Here is a 21,690-nt window from a genome sequence, read left to right on the forward strand (position 1 = left end):
TTTCTATGTATAGTACCATGTCATCCATAAATAGTGACAATTTAACTTCTTCTTGACCAATATGGATGCCTCTCTTTTTTTTTCTTCTCTGATTGCTATGGGTGGGACTTTCAGTACTATGTTAAATGAAAGTAGTAAGAGTGAAAATCCTTGTCTTATTCCTGATCTTAGAGAAAAAGTTCTCACTTTTTCTCTATGATGTTATCATGTGGGATATATGGTGCTAGTTGTGCATTTTTCATATATGGCCTTATTATCTTGAGGGAGGTTCCCTGTAAACCTGCTTTGTTGAGAGTTTTTATCACGAACGATGATGAATTTTGTCAAATGCTTTTTCTACATCTATTGAGATGATCATATAATTTTTATCCTTCATTTTTTTGATATGGTGTATTACATTGACTCATTTGTGAATATTGAACCACCCTTGCACCCCTGGAATTAGTTCTACCTGCTCATGGGGAATAGTATTTTCGATATATTGTGGAATACAGTTTGCTAAAATTTTGTTGAGGATTTTTCCATCTATGTTCATCACGAACATTGGCTTGTAGTTTTCTTTTTTTTTTTTGTGGGGTGTTTTTCTGGTTTTGGTATCAGGGTAATGCTGGCCTTATAAAGGCATTTGGAAGCTTCCCTTCTCTTTTATTTTTTGGAATAGTTTGAGAAGAATAGGTATTAATTCTTCTTTAAATGTCTGGTAAAATTCACCTGTGAATGCATTCTGGCCTGGATGTTTATTTTTTGGTAATTTTTTTGATTACTGATTCAATTTCATTACTAAAAATCAGTCTGTTCAGATTTTTATATTTCTTCCTAATTCAGTTTTGGAAAATTCTATATTTCTAGAAATTTATCCATTCAGGATAAATTTGTCCAATTTGTTTGCATACAATTTGTTGCAGTAGTCTCATAATCCTTTGTAATTCTGTGGTGTCAGTTATTACTTCTCTTTCCTTTCCAATTTTATTTGGGTCCTTTCTCTTTTTTTCTTGATGATTCTAGCTAAGGAATAACCAATTTTGTTTATCTTTTCAAAGAACCAGCTCTTGGTTTCATTAAATTTTTTCTACTATTTTTTTTTAGTCTTTATGTCATTTATTTCTGCTCTGATCTTTATTATTCCTTTCTACTCAACTTGGGCTTTGTTTTTCTTCTTTTTCTGGTTTCTGTAGGTATAAGGCTGTGTTGTTTATTTGAGCTTTTTCTTGTTTCTTGCTATGGGCTCTATTGCTATGTATTTCCCTCTTAGAACTGCTTTCACTGCATCCGAAGGAGTTTGGACAATTTAGTTTTCATTTTCATTTCTCTCCATGAATTTTTTGTTTCTTCTTTGATTGTTCTGTTGGTCCACTGGTTGTATGGTATCGTACTGATTAATCTCTACGTGCTCATGTTTTTTCCATTTTTTTTCTTATGTTTTATTTCTAGTTTCATACTGCTATATGATCAGAAAAGATGCATGGAATGATTTCAATCTTCTGAAATTTATTGAAGCTGTTTTGTGGCCTCATTTGTAATCCCTTCTGGAGAATGTTCCATGTGCACTTGAGAATAATGTGTATTCTGTTGGGTTTGGATTGAATGTGCTATATGTATCTGTTATGTCCATCTGTTGCAAAGTGTCATTCAAAGACACTGATTCCTTATTGATTTCCTGCCAGAATCATCCACCCATTGATGTAAGTGGGGTGTTAAAGTCCCTCATATTATTGTATTATCATCAATTTCTCTCTTTATTTCCATTAATATGTGCTTTATGTATTCAGGTGCTCTAATGTTTGGTATGTAGATACTTACAAGTGTTACATCGGCTTGTTGGGGTGCTCCTTTAATCATTATGTAATACTCAATTCTTTGTCTCTAGTTACAGTCTTTGTTTTAAAGTCTATTTTGTCTGATGTAAGTGTTGCTACTTTGGCCTCTTTTTTGCTTCCATTTGCATGGTAAATGTTTTTCTATCCCTTTACTTTCAGTCTGTATGTGTCTCTATGTCTAAGGTGAGTCTCTTATAGGCAGCATATAGAAGGATCTTGTATTTTTATCCATTTCACCACCCTGTATCTTTTGACCGGAGCATTTAGGCCATTTACATTTAAAGTTATTTTTTTTTTAAGTTATTATTGTTAGGTATGTACTTGATGCCATTTTGTTCCCTGTTTTCTGGTTGTTTTTGTAGTTATTCTCTGTTTCTTTCCACTTCCCTTGTTCTTTTTCTTTGGGATTGATGAGTTTCTATAGCGTTTGTTTGGCGATCTTTCTCTTTATTTTTTGTACATATATCATAGGTTTTGAATCTGTGGTTGCCATGAGTGAACCATATAATTTGTTTTTATAATAAACCTGAAAAACAGTATTAGCTTCACATAACAAGGATATGATCATATGCACATGGAACTAGGAGATATGTCTTATTATACTCCAATTCCTTGATAAGTGGACATCATTTTATATATATATATATATATTTGATTAAGCAGAATACCTAAATATGCTGGATAAATACAATGTTCAGATGCTCTCTTAATGCCTGATCAATGATTGATCAAGATTTTGAGAATATGACCTCAACTGAGAAGTGATTTCACTAAATTCAGTAAATAGCTATCATAAGAATAATATGGATCAATTATCATTACCTAAGTACACATTTTCATGTGGCAATGTGGGACTGTGTAAATTAAATATACATGATGTATTATCTTAGCAACTTACAGTATAAGTTGTAGATATTGTACACAGATACTATAAGAACAGCAAATAAAAGATGGTACAGGGGTGCACAAGAGGATTTATATCACTTGCCAACTAGTCTCTATTTTCTCTCTTCCTGTAGAGTTTCAAATTTTTACCATGAGTGTGCATTACTTACATAATTAAACACCCTACACAAATGTTTTCTAGATGGCTAATATCTCCCCCTTCTCCCTTTTGTTTTTCTTGCCCATTAAGTACAACTCTATGAGCTGACAATTTATGGAGATGAGACTACCTTAACTGTACTAGCTAATCTGCCTACCACTCTGTACAAATAAAGTCATTTTCAAACAGCCCATGATAATATATAATAAGGCAATGGAAGCACTTCAAAGTCACAAAGCACTTGCGGTTGGATGTGGAAGATAATGTAATGATTTGTAGTTGCACAGAAACTTTCATCTAGGAATTTAAAACAGCTTCATACTCATCATCTCCCTAATCCACAGCACCCTTCCGAAGTAGTGACACCTGCCCCAGGTAATATAAGGAAGCTGCAGGCAGAATTAAGGATGGACTTCTAAAGACTTAATTTGCAGTTATGTACATTTCATCAGTCATCTACATTTTTGTAACAAAGCAAGATAAACAGGTTCACAGAGTTTACAGGACATTCAATAAAGCTAGAGAATAAAAATTCTTAACCAAAAGTTATCTACTTTACTTAGCAGACTGGTTACTTACAAAAATATGAAAGTGATTTTAAACCTACTACAAAAATTGTTCTTTGTTCACAAAAGAACCCTAGCACCCAGCAAAGTTGAAGACTAAACTTGCAAACCCACTTAAGTAAAAAGATATTCTTTCTTTCCTACCAAATTCCTATCATGTCACTTAATATAAATAAATATTTTTTAAGTGATGAAAGCTTTATATTTTTGTACTTGGATCAAAATAATCCCCTCTTATTCTTTGCCCTTTCCCTAAAGAGAAAACACAAACCTTGATCTTGGAGTCATTTTTGTTGGCGTTGGCACACCTTCTGAAATTTTATATGGATTCTTCAGGGGTGATATATAGATGTTTCCCCCAGGAATCCGTAAAGGTGAACTAGAAAACTTGTAAGGGCTTCGAGGAATGTGAGGTATTGGTGACAAGGTAGGGGGCTAGGGCAAAAACAAAAAGCAGATTTTTTTTTAAATGTTTTAGTAAGCTCCACTTTATAATTAGATTTTCCCAATCAAAGGATACTTCCAACCTACCCTGGTAGAAGCATACTGCAAAATATTTGTTTTCAGTCTCTGCATGAAGACCGAGTTATAGAATACTATAATGGAATCATACTCCTCTTCTCTGATCAAAACACGTTTGAATGTCTGAGGAAGAAGAATAAAAACACCTGTTAAATGAATTTGGAAATTTATCTCTTTAGATTTTCTTTTCTAATAGTTCATATTATTTTCTAACAGTAAGAATCACATATTATACAGGAAAAAATAATCTAGAAAAGTCTTCTTAGGTTTGGTTTATAACTGTTCTACCAGAAGTGAAATGTCACAGACTTTTAAAAAATATATATACATGTGTAAAATTTATTACAAATATCCTGTTTATTGCAAAGATGCAGTATTCCTTATTTAGTTTATAACATTAATTCGGATATTAAAGTGCCTTAACTTTCCAATTCTGTTTTAAGCACAAATAATTAACCAGTAATATAAAGGTAAAAAAACTGATACATGAATTTATATAATAAGGTCATAATATATGATCTCATTAATGACTTACATTATTCATTTTATAGATATGGATATATCCAAAAAAATCTTACCATGGAAGATTACCTACCTCCTGAACAGCATGAGGAAGATCTTTGTATGCTGTTACAATGATTTTGAATTTAAGGTCTATATTCTTCACTTTGCATATGCCATACATGGAACACATCATAATCTAGTAAGTCAATGCAATATAAAAATATCAGAATTTTGTTACAGAGTTGTGCTCTAAAAAGTACTGTTATCTTTCTTTTAGCTTCAAAAAATGGAAATTTAAGTTCCTACAGGATTATCTTTTCCCATCCTAAACTCAATTTGAAAGGTGATGTGAAGTGTTCAACCCAAATTGTGTTTAAAGAACAAAATGTAAAAGTCAGACCTTGATTATTAGAACTGATCATCTGGTTTGTAAATAACCCTAACTTTGACCTTGGTTCCTTAGGTTTTTTTTTTTTTTTTTTTTCCCAGAAAGGTTGAAATTGGAATCAGTTCACTGTGTAACTAGCACTTAAAAAAAAAGTCAGATGTGTCAAAGGTTTAAACTATCAGATAAAATAAAATTGAATATACTTGGTGATGGTGGTAAGGAGTTTGGAATGGGGCAGGAGAGAGTCTTTGCATTGCAGGTAATGCTCTTGATTTGGATGCAGGCTATACAGATGAGTTCAGTTGATGAATTTGCATTAAGATGTATTCTTATGATATATGGATGCTTTTATATGCATGTTCTATTTCAATAAAAACATTATTTTTAATGTAAAAATAAGATTTGAAATTATTCCTTACAGAATGAAAAAAATCAAACTTTCTTCATTTGTATGAATTTTATTGCCAAATTTAAGTACTTATATCTCTGCAACATTCTTGCTTATATCTACTATTGCCAAGAATATCTACTCATCACCCCTTGTTCAGCATCCTACCAGCCCCAATTCTATTTTTCCCACTCAGAACACCATCTAATATCTTCTTTGTTAATTCATATTTTTCTCCTACCTCTTCTTAAGGTAACTCTCTGCAAAAGTCTTGATTTCATATCCCTAATCTCTTTAGAAATCCTTAGGACTTAAGATTTAGAAATCCTTAGGACTAGTGTAGAAAAATAGAAGGCAATGAGTGCCTACTTTTAAAAATCCAACATACTAGAATTTATACATCCAAATATACTCTAGAAAAATATACATATTTGGAGGTTATACCCTTATACACTAATTCACTGTTTGCTGAAAATATCACTTTTTTTTTTTTTAAGATTTTATTTATTTATTCGACAGAGATCACAAGTAGGCAGAGAGGCAGGCAGAGAGAGAGAGGGGGAAGCAGGCTCCCTGCTCACCGATGTGGGGCTTGATCCCAGGGTCCTAGGATCATGACCTGAGAGGATGCTTAACCCACTGAGCCACCCAGGCGCCCCAAATACCATTCTTATTGGGAACATTACTACTGACCTGTTAGAAATAAAGAGAACATTATGGATAACTACATACTAACAAAATAGATATCTAAGATGGAACAGAAAATTTTTTTTTAATTTTTTATTTCTTTTCAGCATAACAGTATTCATTGTTTTTGCAACACACCCAGTGCTCCATGCAATCCATGCCCTGCCTAATACCCACCACCTGGTTCCACCAACCTCACACCCCCTGCCCCTTCAAAACCCTCAGGTTGTTTTTCAGAGTCCATAGTCTCTCATGGTTCACCTCCCCTTCCAATTTCCCTCAACTCCCTTCTCCTCTCCATCTCCCCTTGTCCTCCATGTTATTTGTTATGCTCCACAAATAAGTGAAACCATATGATAATTGACTCTCTCTGCTTGACTTATTTCACTCAACATAATCTCTTCCAGTCCTGTCCATGTTGCTACAAAAGTTGGGAATGGAAATTTTTAAGAAAAGACACAAACCACCTAAACTTACTAAAGAAGAAACAGAAAATATGAGCTTGAAATAATAATCCAAAACTATCTGCAAACAAAAGCCCAGGCCCAGATGGTTTCACTGGTGAATTCTACCAAACCTTTAAAAAAGGATCAATACCAATTTCTCACAAACTCTTCTGAAATTAGAAGAGGAGGGGACACTACCCAACTAATTCTGTGAGGATAGTAGTACTCTGATATCAAAACCAGATATCAGAGGAAAATTACCATTATCTTTTATGGTTATAGATGTAAACATTTTTAACAAAAACAAGCTGAATCCAGCAGCATATCAAATGTATTATAGACTACAACCAAGTGGGATTCATTCCAGAAATGCAAGGTTGGTTTAACATCTGAAAATCAATTCATGTAATATACCACATATTAATACAATAAAAGGAGAAAACACCAATGATCATTTCAAAAGATATAGAAAAAGCATTTGACAAAATTCGACACACTTTCATGATAAAAACAACTAGGAATAGATGGGAACTTCCTTTACTTGATAAAGGGCATATACAAAAACTCTGCAGCTAACAATACATTTAACGGTGAAAGACTGAATGCTTTCCCCTAGAGCAGAAACAAAACAAGGATGTCCCTTCTCACCACTTTCATTTGACATTGTTTTTGAGGTTCTACATTACAGCAGTTTGACAAATAAATGAAATAGCAGTCATCCAGATTGAAAAGGAAAAAGTAAAACTATCTCTACTTGAAGACAATATGATCTTATATATTGAAAATCCTAAGGAATCTACTAAAAACTATTAGAACTAATAAAGTACTTCAATGAAACTGCAGGTTAACATGATAAATATATGAAAATTAATTGTATTTCTATACACTTGTAATGAATAATGCAAACAAGAAATTAAAGAAATAGTTCCATTTACAAGTGTTAAAAGGAATAAAAACACTGAGGTGTATAAATTTAATATAAAAAGACTATACTCTGAAAATGTTAAAACATAACTGAAAAAAATTAACATCTAAATAAGTGGAAAGACATCATATCACATGTTCATTGGCTAGAATACTTAATATTATTAGGATAAGAAAGCTCCTCAAATTAATCTATGATTCAGTATAATCCCTATCAAAATCCTTGTTGGCTTCTTTGCAGAAGTTGACAAACTGATCCTAAAATTCATATGGAAATGCAAGCTTCAGAATAGTACAACAAATCTTGAAAAAGAACAAAATTTTTTCGCTATTTCTTTCCTTTTTTTTAAAGATTTATTTATTTATTTATTTTAGGGAAAAAGAGCGTGCACAAGAGTGTGAGCGCGAGTTGGGGAGGGGCAGAGGGAGAAGGAGAGAATAACAAGCACACTCCCTACTGAAAAGGACCCTGGGATCCGGACCCTAAGGTCATGACCTGAGCTGAAATCAAGAGTTGGATGCTTAACTGACTAAGCCACTCAGATGCCCCCACACTTCCCTATCTCAAAATTTACTACAAAGCTTTGTAATTGAGATAGTGTTGTACTGGCATAAGAGAAGACATACAGACCAATGGAACACAATTAAGAAACCAGAAATGAACTTTCATGCATATACAGTTAGTTTTGATTTCTCTCAACACAGAAAGAAGAGACTTTAAGAAATGGTGCTGGAATAAGTAGTATTCACATATAAAAGAGTGACGTTAGACCCCTTTCTCATACCATACAGAAAAATTAACTCAAAATGAATCAAAATGTAAATGTTAGAGTTAAAAGTATAACACTTTTGGAGAAACACAAGAATAAATCTTCATGATCTCTGATTTGGCAATGGTTCCTTAGATAAGACAGCAAAAGCAGTAGTAATAAAAGAAAAAAATAGATAAACTGAACATGATCAAAATGAAAAACTTTCGTGCCTCAAAGGACACCATCAAGAAAGTGAAAAGACAACTCAGAGAACTGGAGAAAACAATTGCAAATCATATGAAATAAGGGATTTTTATGTAGACAACATAAGAACACTTATAAGTCAATAATAAATAGACAACTCAATTAAAAATTATGCAAATTATCTGAGTAGATATTTCTCTAAAGAAGATATATAAATGGCCAATAAGCACATGAAAATATTCTCAATCAATATCATTAGCCATCAGGGAAATGCAAATTAAAATCATAAAGAGATACTACTCTATACCCACTAGGATGATTATAATCAAAAAAGCAAATAAGAGGCTGGTGAGGATGTGGAGAAACTAGAACCTCATATACTTCTGGTAGGAATGCAGAATGGTGTGGATATACTGGAAAACAATCTGGCCAGTCCGTAAAGGTTAGACACAGAGTTATCACAAGACCTGGCAATTCTACTTCTAGGTATATATCCAAGAGAACTGGAAACATATATCCACACAAAACTTGTATATAAATGTTCACAGCAACATTATTCATAATAGCCAAAAAGTAGAAAACAAATATACACCAAATAATGAATAGATAAATATGATGTGGTATATCCATACAATGGAATATTATTTGGCAACACAAGGAATGAAGTACTGATACAAGGTATAACACAGATGAACAATGAAAACATTACAGTAAGAAGCCAGACACAAAATACAACATATTATATGATTCCATTTATATAAATTGTCCCAAAAGAGGCAAATCTACAGACATAGAAAGATCAGTATTGCCTGGGTCTGGAAGAAGTAGAGGAACAGATGATGAGTATTGAATGGTATGGCATTTCTTTTTAGCATGATAAAACTGTTTTAAAAGTGATTTTGGTGATGGTTCCACAACTCTATGAATATACTAAAAACTACTGGATTGTACACTTTATATGGGTAATTTGTATGGTATGTTAATTATATCTCAATAATTTGCTACCAAAAAATATTATTATTCTGCATAAAGAGAAAAAACAGGAAGATATGAAAGATCGTTTTCTGTAAATTGTCATTCATTTATTTTTTTATTCATTCATTCATTCAATAGGCACTGTTTTAGATCAACTTGTTTTTAAGTCTTGTACTTCTTCCTTACTAACATGAAATCTAGTTTACTACAAGACAGAAAAACCCCTAATAAACAGTTTTTTTTTCAATGATTTTTGTAAATAAGATCTTTTATGTCATTAAAAAAGTTACTGAAATACTCCCGAGCTCTAAAGCTCTAAGAACTATAGCAAAATTATAAAAGGAAGCCAAAGAGTGCATATATATTAAGTCTGCTAAATTGATCTAGCTTCTCATTTGAATCTAATCTTTTAAAAAATCAGTGCACGGTTAACAAATGAGTAGGAGAAGCGTAGTGAAGTGCATTATTTTCTTACCTGATCCAAATGCCTGTCTCTCATGAGTTCATACTCATTTTGCAACGTATGCTGAAAAAGGGTCCAGATGATGTGTTCTAGTTCTGGGTGGTCAGACAGAAGGCGTGAGCACAGGGTATTTAGTCGAAGATATGCTAGTCGGTACACTGCAGAGATAAGGGGACTTAGGTTTACTATTCAACAAGTGGATTTTTCAAAATATTAAATTGCTGTAACTATGATGCTATTAAACAGCATTTTTGCCCTGTATTTTTTCAAGTTTTTATTTTAAGTCCAGCTAGTTAATATACCGTGTAATATTAGTTTCAGGTGTAGAATTTAGTGATTTATCACTTCTATATAACACCCAGTGCTTCTCACAAGTGCCCTCCTGAATCCCCATCACCTATTTCATCCACCTCCTGCTCTGGTAACCATCAGTTTGGTCTCTATAGGTAAGTCTGTTTTTTGGTTTTCCCTTTTTTCTTCCCCTATTTTCATCTGTTTTGTTTCTTTAATTTCACATATGTGTGAGATCATATGATAATTGTCTGTCTCTGACTGACATATTACTTAACATTATACATTCTAGCTCCATCCACATCATTGGAAATAGCAAGATTTCATTCATTTTTATGGCTGGGTAATATTCCATTGCATATTTATACCACATCTTCCTTACCTATTCATCAATCAATGGACACATGGGCTGTTTCCATAGTTTGGCTATTATAGACAATGCTGCTATAAACACTGGGGTGCATGTATCCCTTCGAATTACTATTTTTGTATCCTTTGGGTAAATACCAATTGTACAATTGCTGGATTGTAGGTGGTTCTATTTTTAACTTTTTGAGGAACCTCCATACTGTTCTCCAGAGTGACTGCACGAGCTTGCATTTCCACCAATAATAAACAGCACTTTAACAGTAACCTCACCTCTACCACTATTTTCTTTATGAATAAATAAGCCCTAGTCTTAGTACAGAGCTAGGTAAATAGAAGGCAAAATAATACTTGAATACTAACATAAGATTTATTTACAAAGTCTATAAAAATATTACTGGGACATAGGCCTGGAAAAAAGAAATCCACTAAATTTAATTTTTTTCCATCTACTTTAAATATAATGACTCTTATTTTAAATTACCTTTCAAAGACTTGCATAAAGCAATCAGAATTTTTAAACTATCCTGGTGGTTCTTATTTTAGCATGCATCAGATTAGCTTTGGAAGGCTTGTTAAAACAAGGAATTTTTTTTTTTTTTTTTCACTTCATCCTAGAGTTTCTGATTGAGGAGTTCTAAGGTGGAGCCTAAACAAAAATTTTCCTTTCTACAACTTTTCAGGTGAGGTGGATTCTACTGGTTGGGGAACACACTCTGGAAACACTGTTCTAACTTAAGGGTTATCTTACAACATGGCTATAAAACTCTGACTTGAGTATATTTCTGACTTGAATAAAATCAGAAACAGATTTATCACAGAGGAATCTGGCCTTTTATGTCCCTTTAGAGAGCTTCACTGGGTGTGCACCTGCACATACAGCTGACTCTAAGACAACATGGGTTTGAACTAAGAGGGTCTACTTATACATGGATTTTTAAAAATAAATAAATACAGGACAGTACTATAAATGTATTTTATGATTTTCTTAATAACACTTTCTTTTCTCTAGCTTATTATAGTATATAATACATATATAAAATATGTGATAATTGTTTACACTGTTGGTAAGGCTTCTAGTCAACAGTAGACTATCAGTAAAGTTTCTGGGGAGTCAAAAGCTATATGTGGATTTCTGACTACATGGGGGGATTAGTACCCTTAATCCCCACATTGTTCAAAGGTCAGCTCTATATATGCACGTACAGACAGCCCTGCTCCACCTCACACACACATAATCAGAGAATGCTACTCAGCCTGATTACCAGGAAATGTGCCTACATTAGACTACAGCACACTGTACAATCTTAACTTCACATACACACCTGAACAGCAAAAGTAATGTCAGGGGTAAATATTTCCAAACATAAATTTGAAAGCCTGACAAAAGCAACAGCAGCAACAGTAACAACATCTAATACTTTCTGAATGCTTACGATGTGCTAGGCACTGTTGAAACATTTTATGTATTAATTCATTTAATTAACTAAAAAACCTTATAAGGTAGATTACTATTATTATAAAATAAATTATTATTATCATTTCTACTTTACAGATGAAGAAACTGAGGCATAAAGATATTAAGTGACTTTACCAAGGACATACCTAGTAAGCAGAAGAGCCATGATTTGAACCCAGTCACAGCCAGGTTCCAGAGTCCTTCTTGAAAATAATCATTTACTCACCTTTTTTGTAAAAAAGTGAAAGGGAGGTAGATTTCAATGGCTTCTGAGTCTGGAAGGCTGAGGTTGCTTGTCCCTCTGTGTTTGCAGTAGAATTTACACGTATAGTTGATCCTTTTTTCTTTGGGGATCTTACAGGAGAAAGATACCTAAACATATTCAAAGAAAAAGCCTTCATTTGAAGTTCCCTAAGAGTCTCTCTCTCTCTGTCTCTGTCTCTGTCTCTGTCTCTCTCTCTCTCTCATACACACACACACGGCTGTACACATGCATCCAAACATATCTATTTAATCTGTTATTCTATACCAAATTCCTTCTCTCAACAAACTTTTTTTTTTTTAATTTTTATCTAAATTCTAGTTATTTAACATACAGTGCAGTACTGGTTTCAGGAGCAGAATTCAGTGATTCATCACATATATACAAGACAGTGCTCATTACAACGAGTGTCCTCTTTAATACCCATCACCCATCTAGCCCATCCCCCCAACCTCCTTCCACCAACCCTCAGTTTGTTCTCTATCATTAAGAGTTTCTTATGGGTTTGTTTCCCCTCTCTCTTTTTTTTCCCCTCCCTTCCTCTATGTTCATCTGTCTTGTTTCTTAATTTCACATGTGTGAAATCATATGGTATTTGTCTTTCTCTGACTTATTTCACTTATCATAATATACTCCAGCTCCATCCATGTTATTACAGATGGCAAGCTGTAATGCTTTTTGATGGCTGAGTAATATTCCATTGCATGCATATGTGTGTATATATATGTATGTGTGTGTATATATATACACACATATATATGTATGTGTGTATATATATGTACACACACATATATGTGTATATATACACATATACACACATATACACATACATATATACATGTATATGTACACACATATACACATACATATATATACACACACATACATATATATGTATATATACACACACACATATATATACACATACATATGCATGCAATGGAATATTACTCAGCCATCAAAAAGAATGTGTGTGTATGTGTGTGTGTGTGTGTGTGTGTGTGTGTGTGTGTGTATATATACACACACACACACATACAACATCTTCTTTATCCATTCATCAGTTGATGGACATTTGGACTCTTTCCATAGGTTGGCTGTTGTTGATAATGCTGCTATAAACATCAGGGAGCATGTGCCCCCCTTCAAATTTGTATTTTTGTGTTCATTGAGTAAATACCTAGTAGTGGAATTGCTGCATCATAGTGTAGTTCTATTTTTAACTTTCTGAGGAACCTCCACACTGTTTGCCAGTGTGGCTACACCAGTTTCAGCAAGCTATTTAAAACATAAGCTGGAAAAGATACAGTCTAATAGGAAAACTAAGCTTGCCATTATTATTTCTAACTATTTTAATGAATAGCTTTTTCTGAGAGTTACTGTTTTTTTGAAGAAAAAAATAGCTACGTAGTGTATATGTTCAATTTTAATAATTATAGTGAGATTGAGATTATCAAATAACTCCAGGTTAAAGGAACAAGTTATTGATGCCAAAATAGTGTTGTCATGTTTCTGATTTTCCTCTTAAAAATGTTTCATTGAGGGGTGCCTGGGTGGCTCAGTGGGTTAAAGCCTCTGCCTTCAGCTCAGGTCATGATCCCAGGGTCCTGGGATTGAGCCCCTCATCAGGCTCTCTGCTCAGCAGGAAGCCTGCTTCTCCCCTCTCTCTCTGCCTACTTGTGATCTTTGTCTGTCAAATAAATAAATAAAATCTTAAAAAAAATGTTTCATTGATAACTATGGTTCATATGTATGATAAAACAAATACCATGCAGTACAGAATACTGTATTCAGATATATTATCAAGGAAGATTTATACCTGTATACTAAACATGTCAGACATAAATCTACATAGATATTAATAAATATTCTCTCTCAATTTCTGACATTCTACCACCCTTGTGTTGCTTTTCACAGGAAAATTCAGATCTATGTTCTAATTTTGTTTTAGTAGCTAAGAAATAATTCTAAGCAGGAAAGAGGATTTGTACTTTACTGTGGATGTTTCTACTATATGTAGTATGTTAACTAGTATACTAGGAAAAGGGAATCACCATTGTAACCTTTTAAGTACCAGGGTTTAGTCTACTTCCAATCTTGAACTTCCCTTCAATTCTCTAATTCACAACATTGTAGACAAACTAAACTTGGAGTTCTAGGTACAAATATTCAACTACCTATAGAACATCACTAGTTGAATCTCAAACTTAAGAAGGCCAAAGGGGAAGTCTTGATTTCTTCCCTCTGTTTTTCCCATCTCAATAAACGACTCCACATTACATCCAGTTTCTAAAATCTAAAACCTAGGAGCTATTTTTAATTTCTCCCTTTTCCCAATTCTTCAAACTCAATGCAAAACCAAGTTTTATTAAATCGTCCTCTAAAATACATCCTGGATCATTCCATTTCTTTCTATCTTTACTGACATATCTTAGATCAAGTCACTTACATCTCTCACTTGTACTGTTAAAACGGTCTCCAAACTGGTCTTCCTACTTCTTCCCTCCTCCAAACCCACCTGCACTTTAAATAGCAGCCAAAAAATAGACCTTTAAAAATACAAAGTATAGCAAGCTGCACCATTACTTAAAACTTTAATGCTTTTCCATTCTCTGCTAAAATCCAAAACCTTTTCTATGGCTCATAGGACTCTACAAGGTCTGGCCTCAGTTTGCCTCTCCAACCTTATCTTGTACCTCCAACCTCCTCTTATTCACTTTACCCCAGCCACACTGGGACTTCTTTCTGTTCTTCAAATCAACTAAGTTTGGTCTGTCCTAGGGCCACTGTACTTGCCATTTGCTCTGTCTGGAATGTACATGATGCAGATGTGTGCCTAGCCAACATCCAATTGTCCTTGAGGTCTCAGGTCAAATATCACTTTATCAGAAAAAGCTTCCCTAAGCATTCCTACACTCAGTTTCTCTCATGTTACTTTATTTCTATTATAGTACTTGGTATACTCTCTTTTTTTTCCTCTCTCTCTTTTTAAGTAATCTCTACACCCAACATGGGGCTTGAACTCCTAATCCCAAGATCAAGAGTTGCATGCTTTACTGACTGAGCCAACCAGATGTCCAAATTTAGTGTATACTCTAAAAACACATCACGTATTAGTTTATTTCCCCCATAACCTAAGCGCTATGAGAGGAAGAACCTAGTTCATCTTATTCGCCTTTTATTCCCAGTGTCTAGAAAACATCCTGGCACTTAGAAAAAGATAAGTCTTGACCTGTTTATATAAGTGCATAACCTAGCAGACAAATCTATATATGAAGGCAGAGGCATCCTTTGCTAGAAATACTCTGGGTACAAGTTAGCATGGAAAGGACATCTCTGGAAAATAGTCCCTGAACTAATCACAGAACATTATAATGTCAATTTCTAGACCGAACTAAACAGAAACAACAGTAGGCACATTTCTATGAAAGGCACAGTAGCTGGAATGTTTAAGTACATGAGTTTTGGGGTCAGATTGCTTGGATTTGATTTCTGTTGACTTTGGCGCATTACCTTCTCTAATTCCTATTTTACAGATAACTGAGGCTAATAGCAGAATCTACTACCTTACAGGGCTGTTATGAAGATTAAATGGAAAAATAAAAGAATCTCGGGCACTTAGGCAACTGTCCAGCACAAAGTAAACCCTCAAGAAATATTAGCTATTAGCTTTCTTCTTCCATCATCACCATCATCATCATGTACTTACCAACTAATTGTTGATGTCGATGCTGATTGTTGATGTCCCACCCTAGTTCCTATGCCTATCCTATGCTTCACCCCAAATGCACTGATCTGTACTCCCTGAAAATGTTTCCTGCTTTCCTGGCCTTACACTTTTCTGACTCTTGGAACACTTTGTGTCTCCTCCTTCCTCTCCAGTTTCCACACAGAAATCCTATTTTCCATCTTTCAGGCCTAATTAATTTGCCATCTCCACCATGAAAACTATCCTCATTACATTAACCCTAAAGGATCTCAACAGCACTCTGTACCACTTTATATGATCTTTATTTGGGTCATGTGCCTTATATTCCTGCTTCTTCAGAGCAAAACCAATATCTTATTCAAAATTCTATTCCCTATAGTTTCTATAGAGTATCGTGCCTTATACCATGTTCAAAATGTAATTGCAGGTTGAATGAATAACATATCATACATTCTACTTACATATCAGCAGCAGTGTGATTACTCTGGAGTGGAAGGTTGAGAGTACAAGCAGGTTCAAGGTGATCAGCTGGTCCTTCTCGGTCTTTTGCTTGTTTAATCAAATCAAATAAAGGTGAATCCTATATCAAACCAGATGACATTAAAACCACATTGGTAAGTATTATTTTCCCATGTACTTATCAAAATCATTTTGTCTGACATGGAAAGCACTACAAATTTAGTTATAATTGACAGCAGAAATTCAGAATTCAGATGAGATCCTTTTCTCCACTTAAAATACTAATTGCCAATTTTTGTTCTATATATGTAAAGGACTAGAAAAATCTATAACTTCAAATGTTAACATGAGAAAAGAAATTAAGAGGAAAAATACACAGAAAAGACCCAAAGAAGGTACAAAGACAGAAATAATAAAGACATGAGCATAATTTAATGAAACTAAAAAGAAAGATAAAATATACAGTTTGATCACAAAGCTAATAATCAGTTCTCTGAATTAACTTTATTAAACAAACCTTCAGTCAGATTGAGAAAAACAAAAGAGACTGATAAACAGTATTTGGAGCAAAAAGTAGGACCATCATCAAAAAAATTAGAAAGATAATGGGGATTATTATGAATAACTTTATGTCAATAAATTGGAAAACTTAGACCAAATGGAAAATTCCACAAAAAATATAAATTAATAAAAAATAAAAAAGTATTAATACTCCCCAAAACTATTAAAAAACCTAAATCGGTAATTAAAAATCTCCCTATAAGGATATCAAGCATATCAAGCACCTTTGGTTTTACCAGTGAAATCTACCAGTCATTCAAAGAACAGATGATTCCACTTTTACTCAAACTCTTCTGAGAATGGGAAAAGTAGAAACATTCTTGATCTCATTTTATGAGACTAGTACAACAGTGATACTAAAAGTTGTCAAGGACATCAAAAAGGCAATTATAGCCCATTCTTACTCATGAACAGAGATGTAAAAATCCTAAACAAGAAATAATAGCAACTCAAATCAGCAGTGACAAAAAGAGAATATATTGTTACCAAAGTTGAGTTTATCCATTTTGCAAAACCATCTCAACATGGAAAGATCTATAATGGCATTCACCTCACTAATAAGTAAGTCAAAGGTGAAAAATCTTATCAAAATCAATGAAGGAATAAGTTCTCATTTTAAAACCTATTTGTAATTAGAAGGAGGGAAGGACTTATTTCACTCAGCATAATCTCCTCCAGTCCAGTCCATGCTGATACAAAAGTTGGGTATTCATCCTTTCTGATGGAGACATAATACTCCATTGTATATATGGACCATATCTTCCTTATCCATTCATCCATTGAAGGGCATCTTGGTTCTTTCAACAGTTTGGTGACTGTGGCCATTGCTAGAGGAGATTATGCTGAGTGAAATAAGCCAAGCAGAAAGAGTCAATTATATGGTTTCACTCACTCACTTGTGGAGCATAAGGAATAACACGGAAGACATCGGGGGATGGAGGAGAAGTGAACTGGGGGAAATCGGAGGGGGAGACAAACCATGAGAGACTGTGGACTCTGAGAAACAAACTGAGGGTTTTGGAGGGGAAAGGGTGCAGGGTTGGGTGAGCCTAGTGGTGGGTATTAAGGAGGCACATACTGTATGAAGCACTAGGTGTGGTGCATAAACAATGAATTTCGGAACACACACACGCACAAATAAAATAATTTTTAAAAAGGAGGAAAGGAGAAGGAAAAGGAAAGGAAAGGAGGAAGGGAGGGAGAAAACTTATTCAACCAGGAATGGTAGGGTACCTCCTAATTTGATAAATGGCATATACAAACGTACCAAAACCCACAGCAAACATCATATGTAATGGTCAAACATTATAATCATTGCCCTTAAAAAAATCAGAGACAACAAAAGGATGCCTATTATCATATGAGCTTTCTATTCAACACTGTTTGCGAGGTTCCAGCCAGCTCAACAATGAAAAGAAATAAAAGATTAAAGTATTAAATGAAAAAAATGACAATACCATTATTCACAATATGAAAAATAATTACACTTCTATATATCAAGCAAAAAGCTTGAAAGTCTTATTTTTAAAATACCATTTATAAAAAGATAAGACTAGCAGCAAAAGTCACTAAAACACTGATTCAAAATTTATGATTTTCTGGAGGTGACTGCTTATAAGTTCATAAAAAGAGAGCCCATCCATGTTTTACTTTTTTAATCCTTGACCTAAGAACAACAAGAAAACAGAGAGATTGTCAAAATGCTGGGTTTATATCAAAAGGGAAAGTGGTACAACAGTAAGTAAATACACAAAGCAATGTAGAAAATAAGTAGGTTTTGTAAAAATATTAAGAATAGTTCATTCAGGGATGCCTGGGTGGCTCAATGGGTTGAGCACCTGCCTTTGGCTCAGGTGATAATCCCAGAGTCCTGGCACCGAGTTCTGCATCAGGCTCCTTGCTCATTGGGAAGCCAGCTTCTCCCTCTGCCTGCCACTCCCCCTGCTTGTGCAAACTCTCTCTTGCTCTCTGACAAATAAATGAAATCTTCATAAAAAAAAAAAAAAAAGTTCATTCAATAAAGTGTTGAAAAGATCAGTAATTTGAAAGGAAGAGATTATAACTTTACAATTTATAGAAAATGAATTATTTATATCAAAATTTTAAAATTATTAGAAATAAACACAGTATCTTTACAACTTTTTTTTTAAGATTTTATTTATTTAACAGAGAGAGAGAGAGAGATCACAAGTAGGCAGAGAGGCAGGCAGAAAGAGAGGGGGAATCAGGCTCCCTGCTGAGCAGAGAGCTTGATGTGGGGCTCGATCCCAGGACCCTGAGATCATGACCTGAGCCGAAGGCAGAGGTCTTAACCCACTGAGCCACCCAGGCACCCCATCTTTACAACTTCTTGATAAGGGAGGACTTTGTGGGTTTGACCAAAACCCAGAGGTCAAAAAGAAAAAGATGAATTGGTCTGGCTAAAAACTTCTATTTGACTAAAACCACAATAAACTAGGTTAAGCTAAATCTTTAAAAATAAACAATACTGGGGCGCCTGGGTGGCTCAGTTGGTTAAGCGACTGCCTTCGGCTCGGGTCACGATCCTGGAGTCCCAGGATCGAGTCCCGCATCGGGCTCCCTGCTCGGCAGGGAGTCTGCTTCTCCCGCTGACCTCTCTCTCTCTCTCTCTCATTCTCTCTCTCTCTCTCAAATAAATAAATAAAATCTTTTTAAAAAAATAAATAAACAATACTGGGGTTTTTTTCTATAACCCCCAAATATAATTTTTTAAAAGATTATTTATTTATTTATTTATTTTTGTGCATGTGAGTGTGCGTGCACGCGAGAGAGAGAGAGAGAGAGAGAGAGAGAGAAAATGAGCAGGGGTGGGGGGACAGAGGGAGAAACAGAGTCCACCCTGAACAGGGAGCCCAACGAGGGACTCGATCTCAGGACCCTGGGATCATGACCTGAGCAGAAAGCAGATACTTGACTGACTGAGACACCCAGGTGCCATACAATGTAATTTTTATTATCAAATAATTCTTTCCTAGTCTTTCCTTTCATTAAGGGCACTCTGAAGTGCAATCTAAGTAAGCATTTTCATCGGAGTAAAGTAATGCTAATAACACCAGCTAATGCATGGATGTCATAGTCAGTGTTTTATATTTTCTAGCCACTGACGAATTATATACAAAATATATTTTTTTAATGAAAATAGTGTGGGTATAAATCCACATATATTCAGCAGAAGTGGCCTAAACCCATTTTTCTTTCAATGACATTTTAAGAGACCCTAAGATTCACAAAGAAAGAAAAAATGAAAAAAGCCAGAGAGGGAGACAAACCATAAGAGACTCTTAATCTCAGGAAACAAACTGAGGATTGCTGGAAGGGAGGTGGGTAGGAGATGGGGTGGTTGGGTGGTAGACATTGGGGAGAGTATGTGTGTGGTGAGTGCTGGGTGTTGTGTATGACTGATGAATCACAAACCTGTACCCCTCAAACAAATAATACATTATACGTTCATAAAAAAACTTTTTAAAAAAAGACAAAGAAATGTGAATAAACTTGAGCCTTTAGAGGATTCAGGTATACTACTAATCAGGCATTTTACTTTCTCTTCAGATTAGCACAATAGGATTATACTAAAGTGAACGCCTCCTCCAAGGATTAAGGTAGTATTTTTTTTATCAATAGTCTTTATGTTTCACTCAAGTATCACTTTTATTATTGCATCTCCCCCAACCCAAGCGGTCACACAGATATATAGAAATAGCTTTAGGATAATGAGTATGTCATGATAATAGGAGGAAATATAGTGCAGTAGACAGCTGTGAGACTTTGGAGTCATATGACATGGGTTCACATCCTGGCCCTTATTGGTTGCATGACTTTGAACAAGTTACTTAAACACATTATGACACTTTTCTCAACTGTAAAGTGGTGATAGTAATGACAATACTTAAATTGCAGTATTGTGAGAATTAAGTGAATTAATAATAAATGTAAAGCATTTACAACAGAGCCGGGCACAAGTGTTATGCAAACATTTGAAATTATTATGGTTAAGTTCTTACTTATGCATCTAAATAAATGCCTTTATACAAAGGACAATGTATCTGCTCAAATGTATGAATGTCCACCTCACACATTCATACATTCCACCTTCCACCCAATATTTGTTGTCCACTCTGTAAGACACTCTATGGTAGGAGCTAAAAATTACAAACAATTCCCCAACTGCCAGAGATCGGTGGACTTGAAGAATCATTTCAGAGGCATCTGTCCTCTTCCACCTAACTCAATGTTCAATTGATGTCTATGTGTAAAATAAACTTTAACAATCCTCTACCACCAAAAAACTGCTGCTCTTTTCTAGTTTTTCCCATATCATTATCGTTCTTTATATACAGTTGTCCAAAGCAAAAAAAGAGTCATCCTTAATTACTCTTTCCCTCAAACTCCACCATCAAATCCTGGGAAGTCATGTTGACTCTAACTTCAAAATACATCCCAAGTCTAACTTCTCATTATCTCTAACATTACTGTAGTCTAAGCCATTATTATCTCTTGTCTGTACTACCACAAAGGCATCCTCCAACTGCTTTTCATACTTCCACTCTTGCTGCCTTCCAGTCTTTTCAATAAAGCTGATGAACTACTCCTCACACCCTCCACCCTACTCAAAACCCTCCAATGACTTTCCATCTATACTAGAATAAATCCAAACTCTTTATCCTGGCTTTCTAAGCCAGGGTGCCTTGAGAGCTGGCCCCCTCTCAGGCCTCACTTTCTACTACTTTCTTCCTTACTTACTTCTTCCAAACAGATCATCTTTTTGTTCCTTGGACACAGCATGATTCTCCCTCTCCCAGTTTTTGTATTTACTGTTTCCTCTGTCTGCAATCCTCTTTACCAGAGCTTCCCATGACTCGACCCATTCCATTATTCACGCTG

At 34.6% G+C, this 21,690-nt stretch overlaps 1 protein-coding gene across 1 annotated transcript in view; it reads right to left on the reverse strand.

Annotated features, from left to right (window-relative positions):
* Window positions 1–21,690, reverse strand: part of LOC111146911 (RB transcriptional corepressor 1) — a 157,200-nt gene that overhangs the window by 9,459 nt on the left and 126,051 nt on the right. The window contains exons 18-23 of the mRNA XM_022502668.1: window positions 16,230–16,348; window positions 12,024–12,169; window positions 9,694–9,839; window positions 4,546–4,650; window positions 3,960–4,073; window positions 3,700–3,863 (exon numbers count right to left, since the gene is read on the reverse strand). Of these exons, the coding sequence (XP_022358376.1) occupies window positions 3,700–3,863; window positions 3,960–4,073; window positions 4,546–4,650; window positions 9,694–9,839; window positions 12,024–12,169; window positions 16,230–16,348 (794 nt within the window). The remainder of the gene's footprint in view (window positions 1–3,699; window positions 3,864–3,959; window positions 4,074–4,545; window positions 4,651–9,693; window positions 9,840–12,023; window positions 12,170–16,229; window positions 16,349–21,690) is intronic.

This window comes from Enhydra lutris, unplaced genomic scaffold (genome assembly GCF_002288905.1).
Source record: "Enhydra lutris kenyoni isolate GAN:26980312 unplaced genomic scaffold, ASM228890v2 scaffoldscaffold15, whole genome shotgun sequence".
Taxonomy (NCBI): domain Eukaryota; kingdom Metazoa; phylum Chordata; class Mammalia; order Carnivora; family Mustelidae; genus Enhydra; species Enhydra lutris.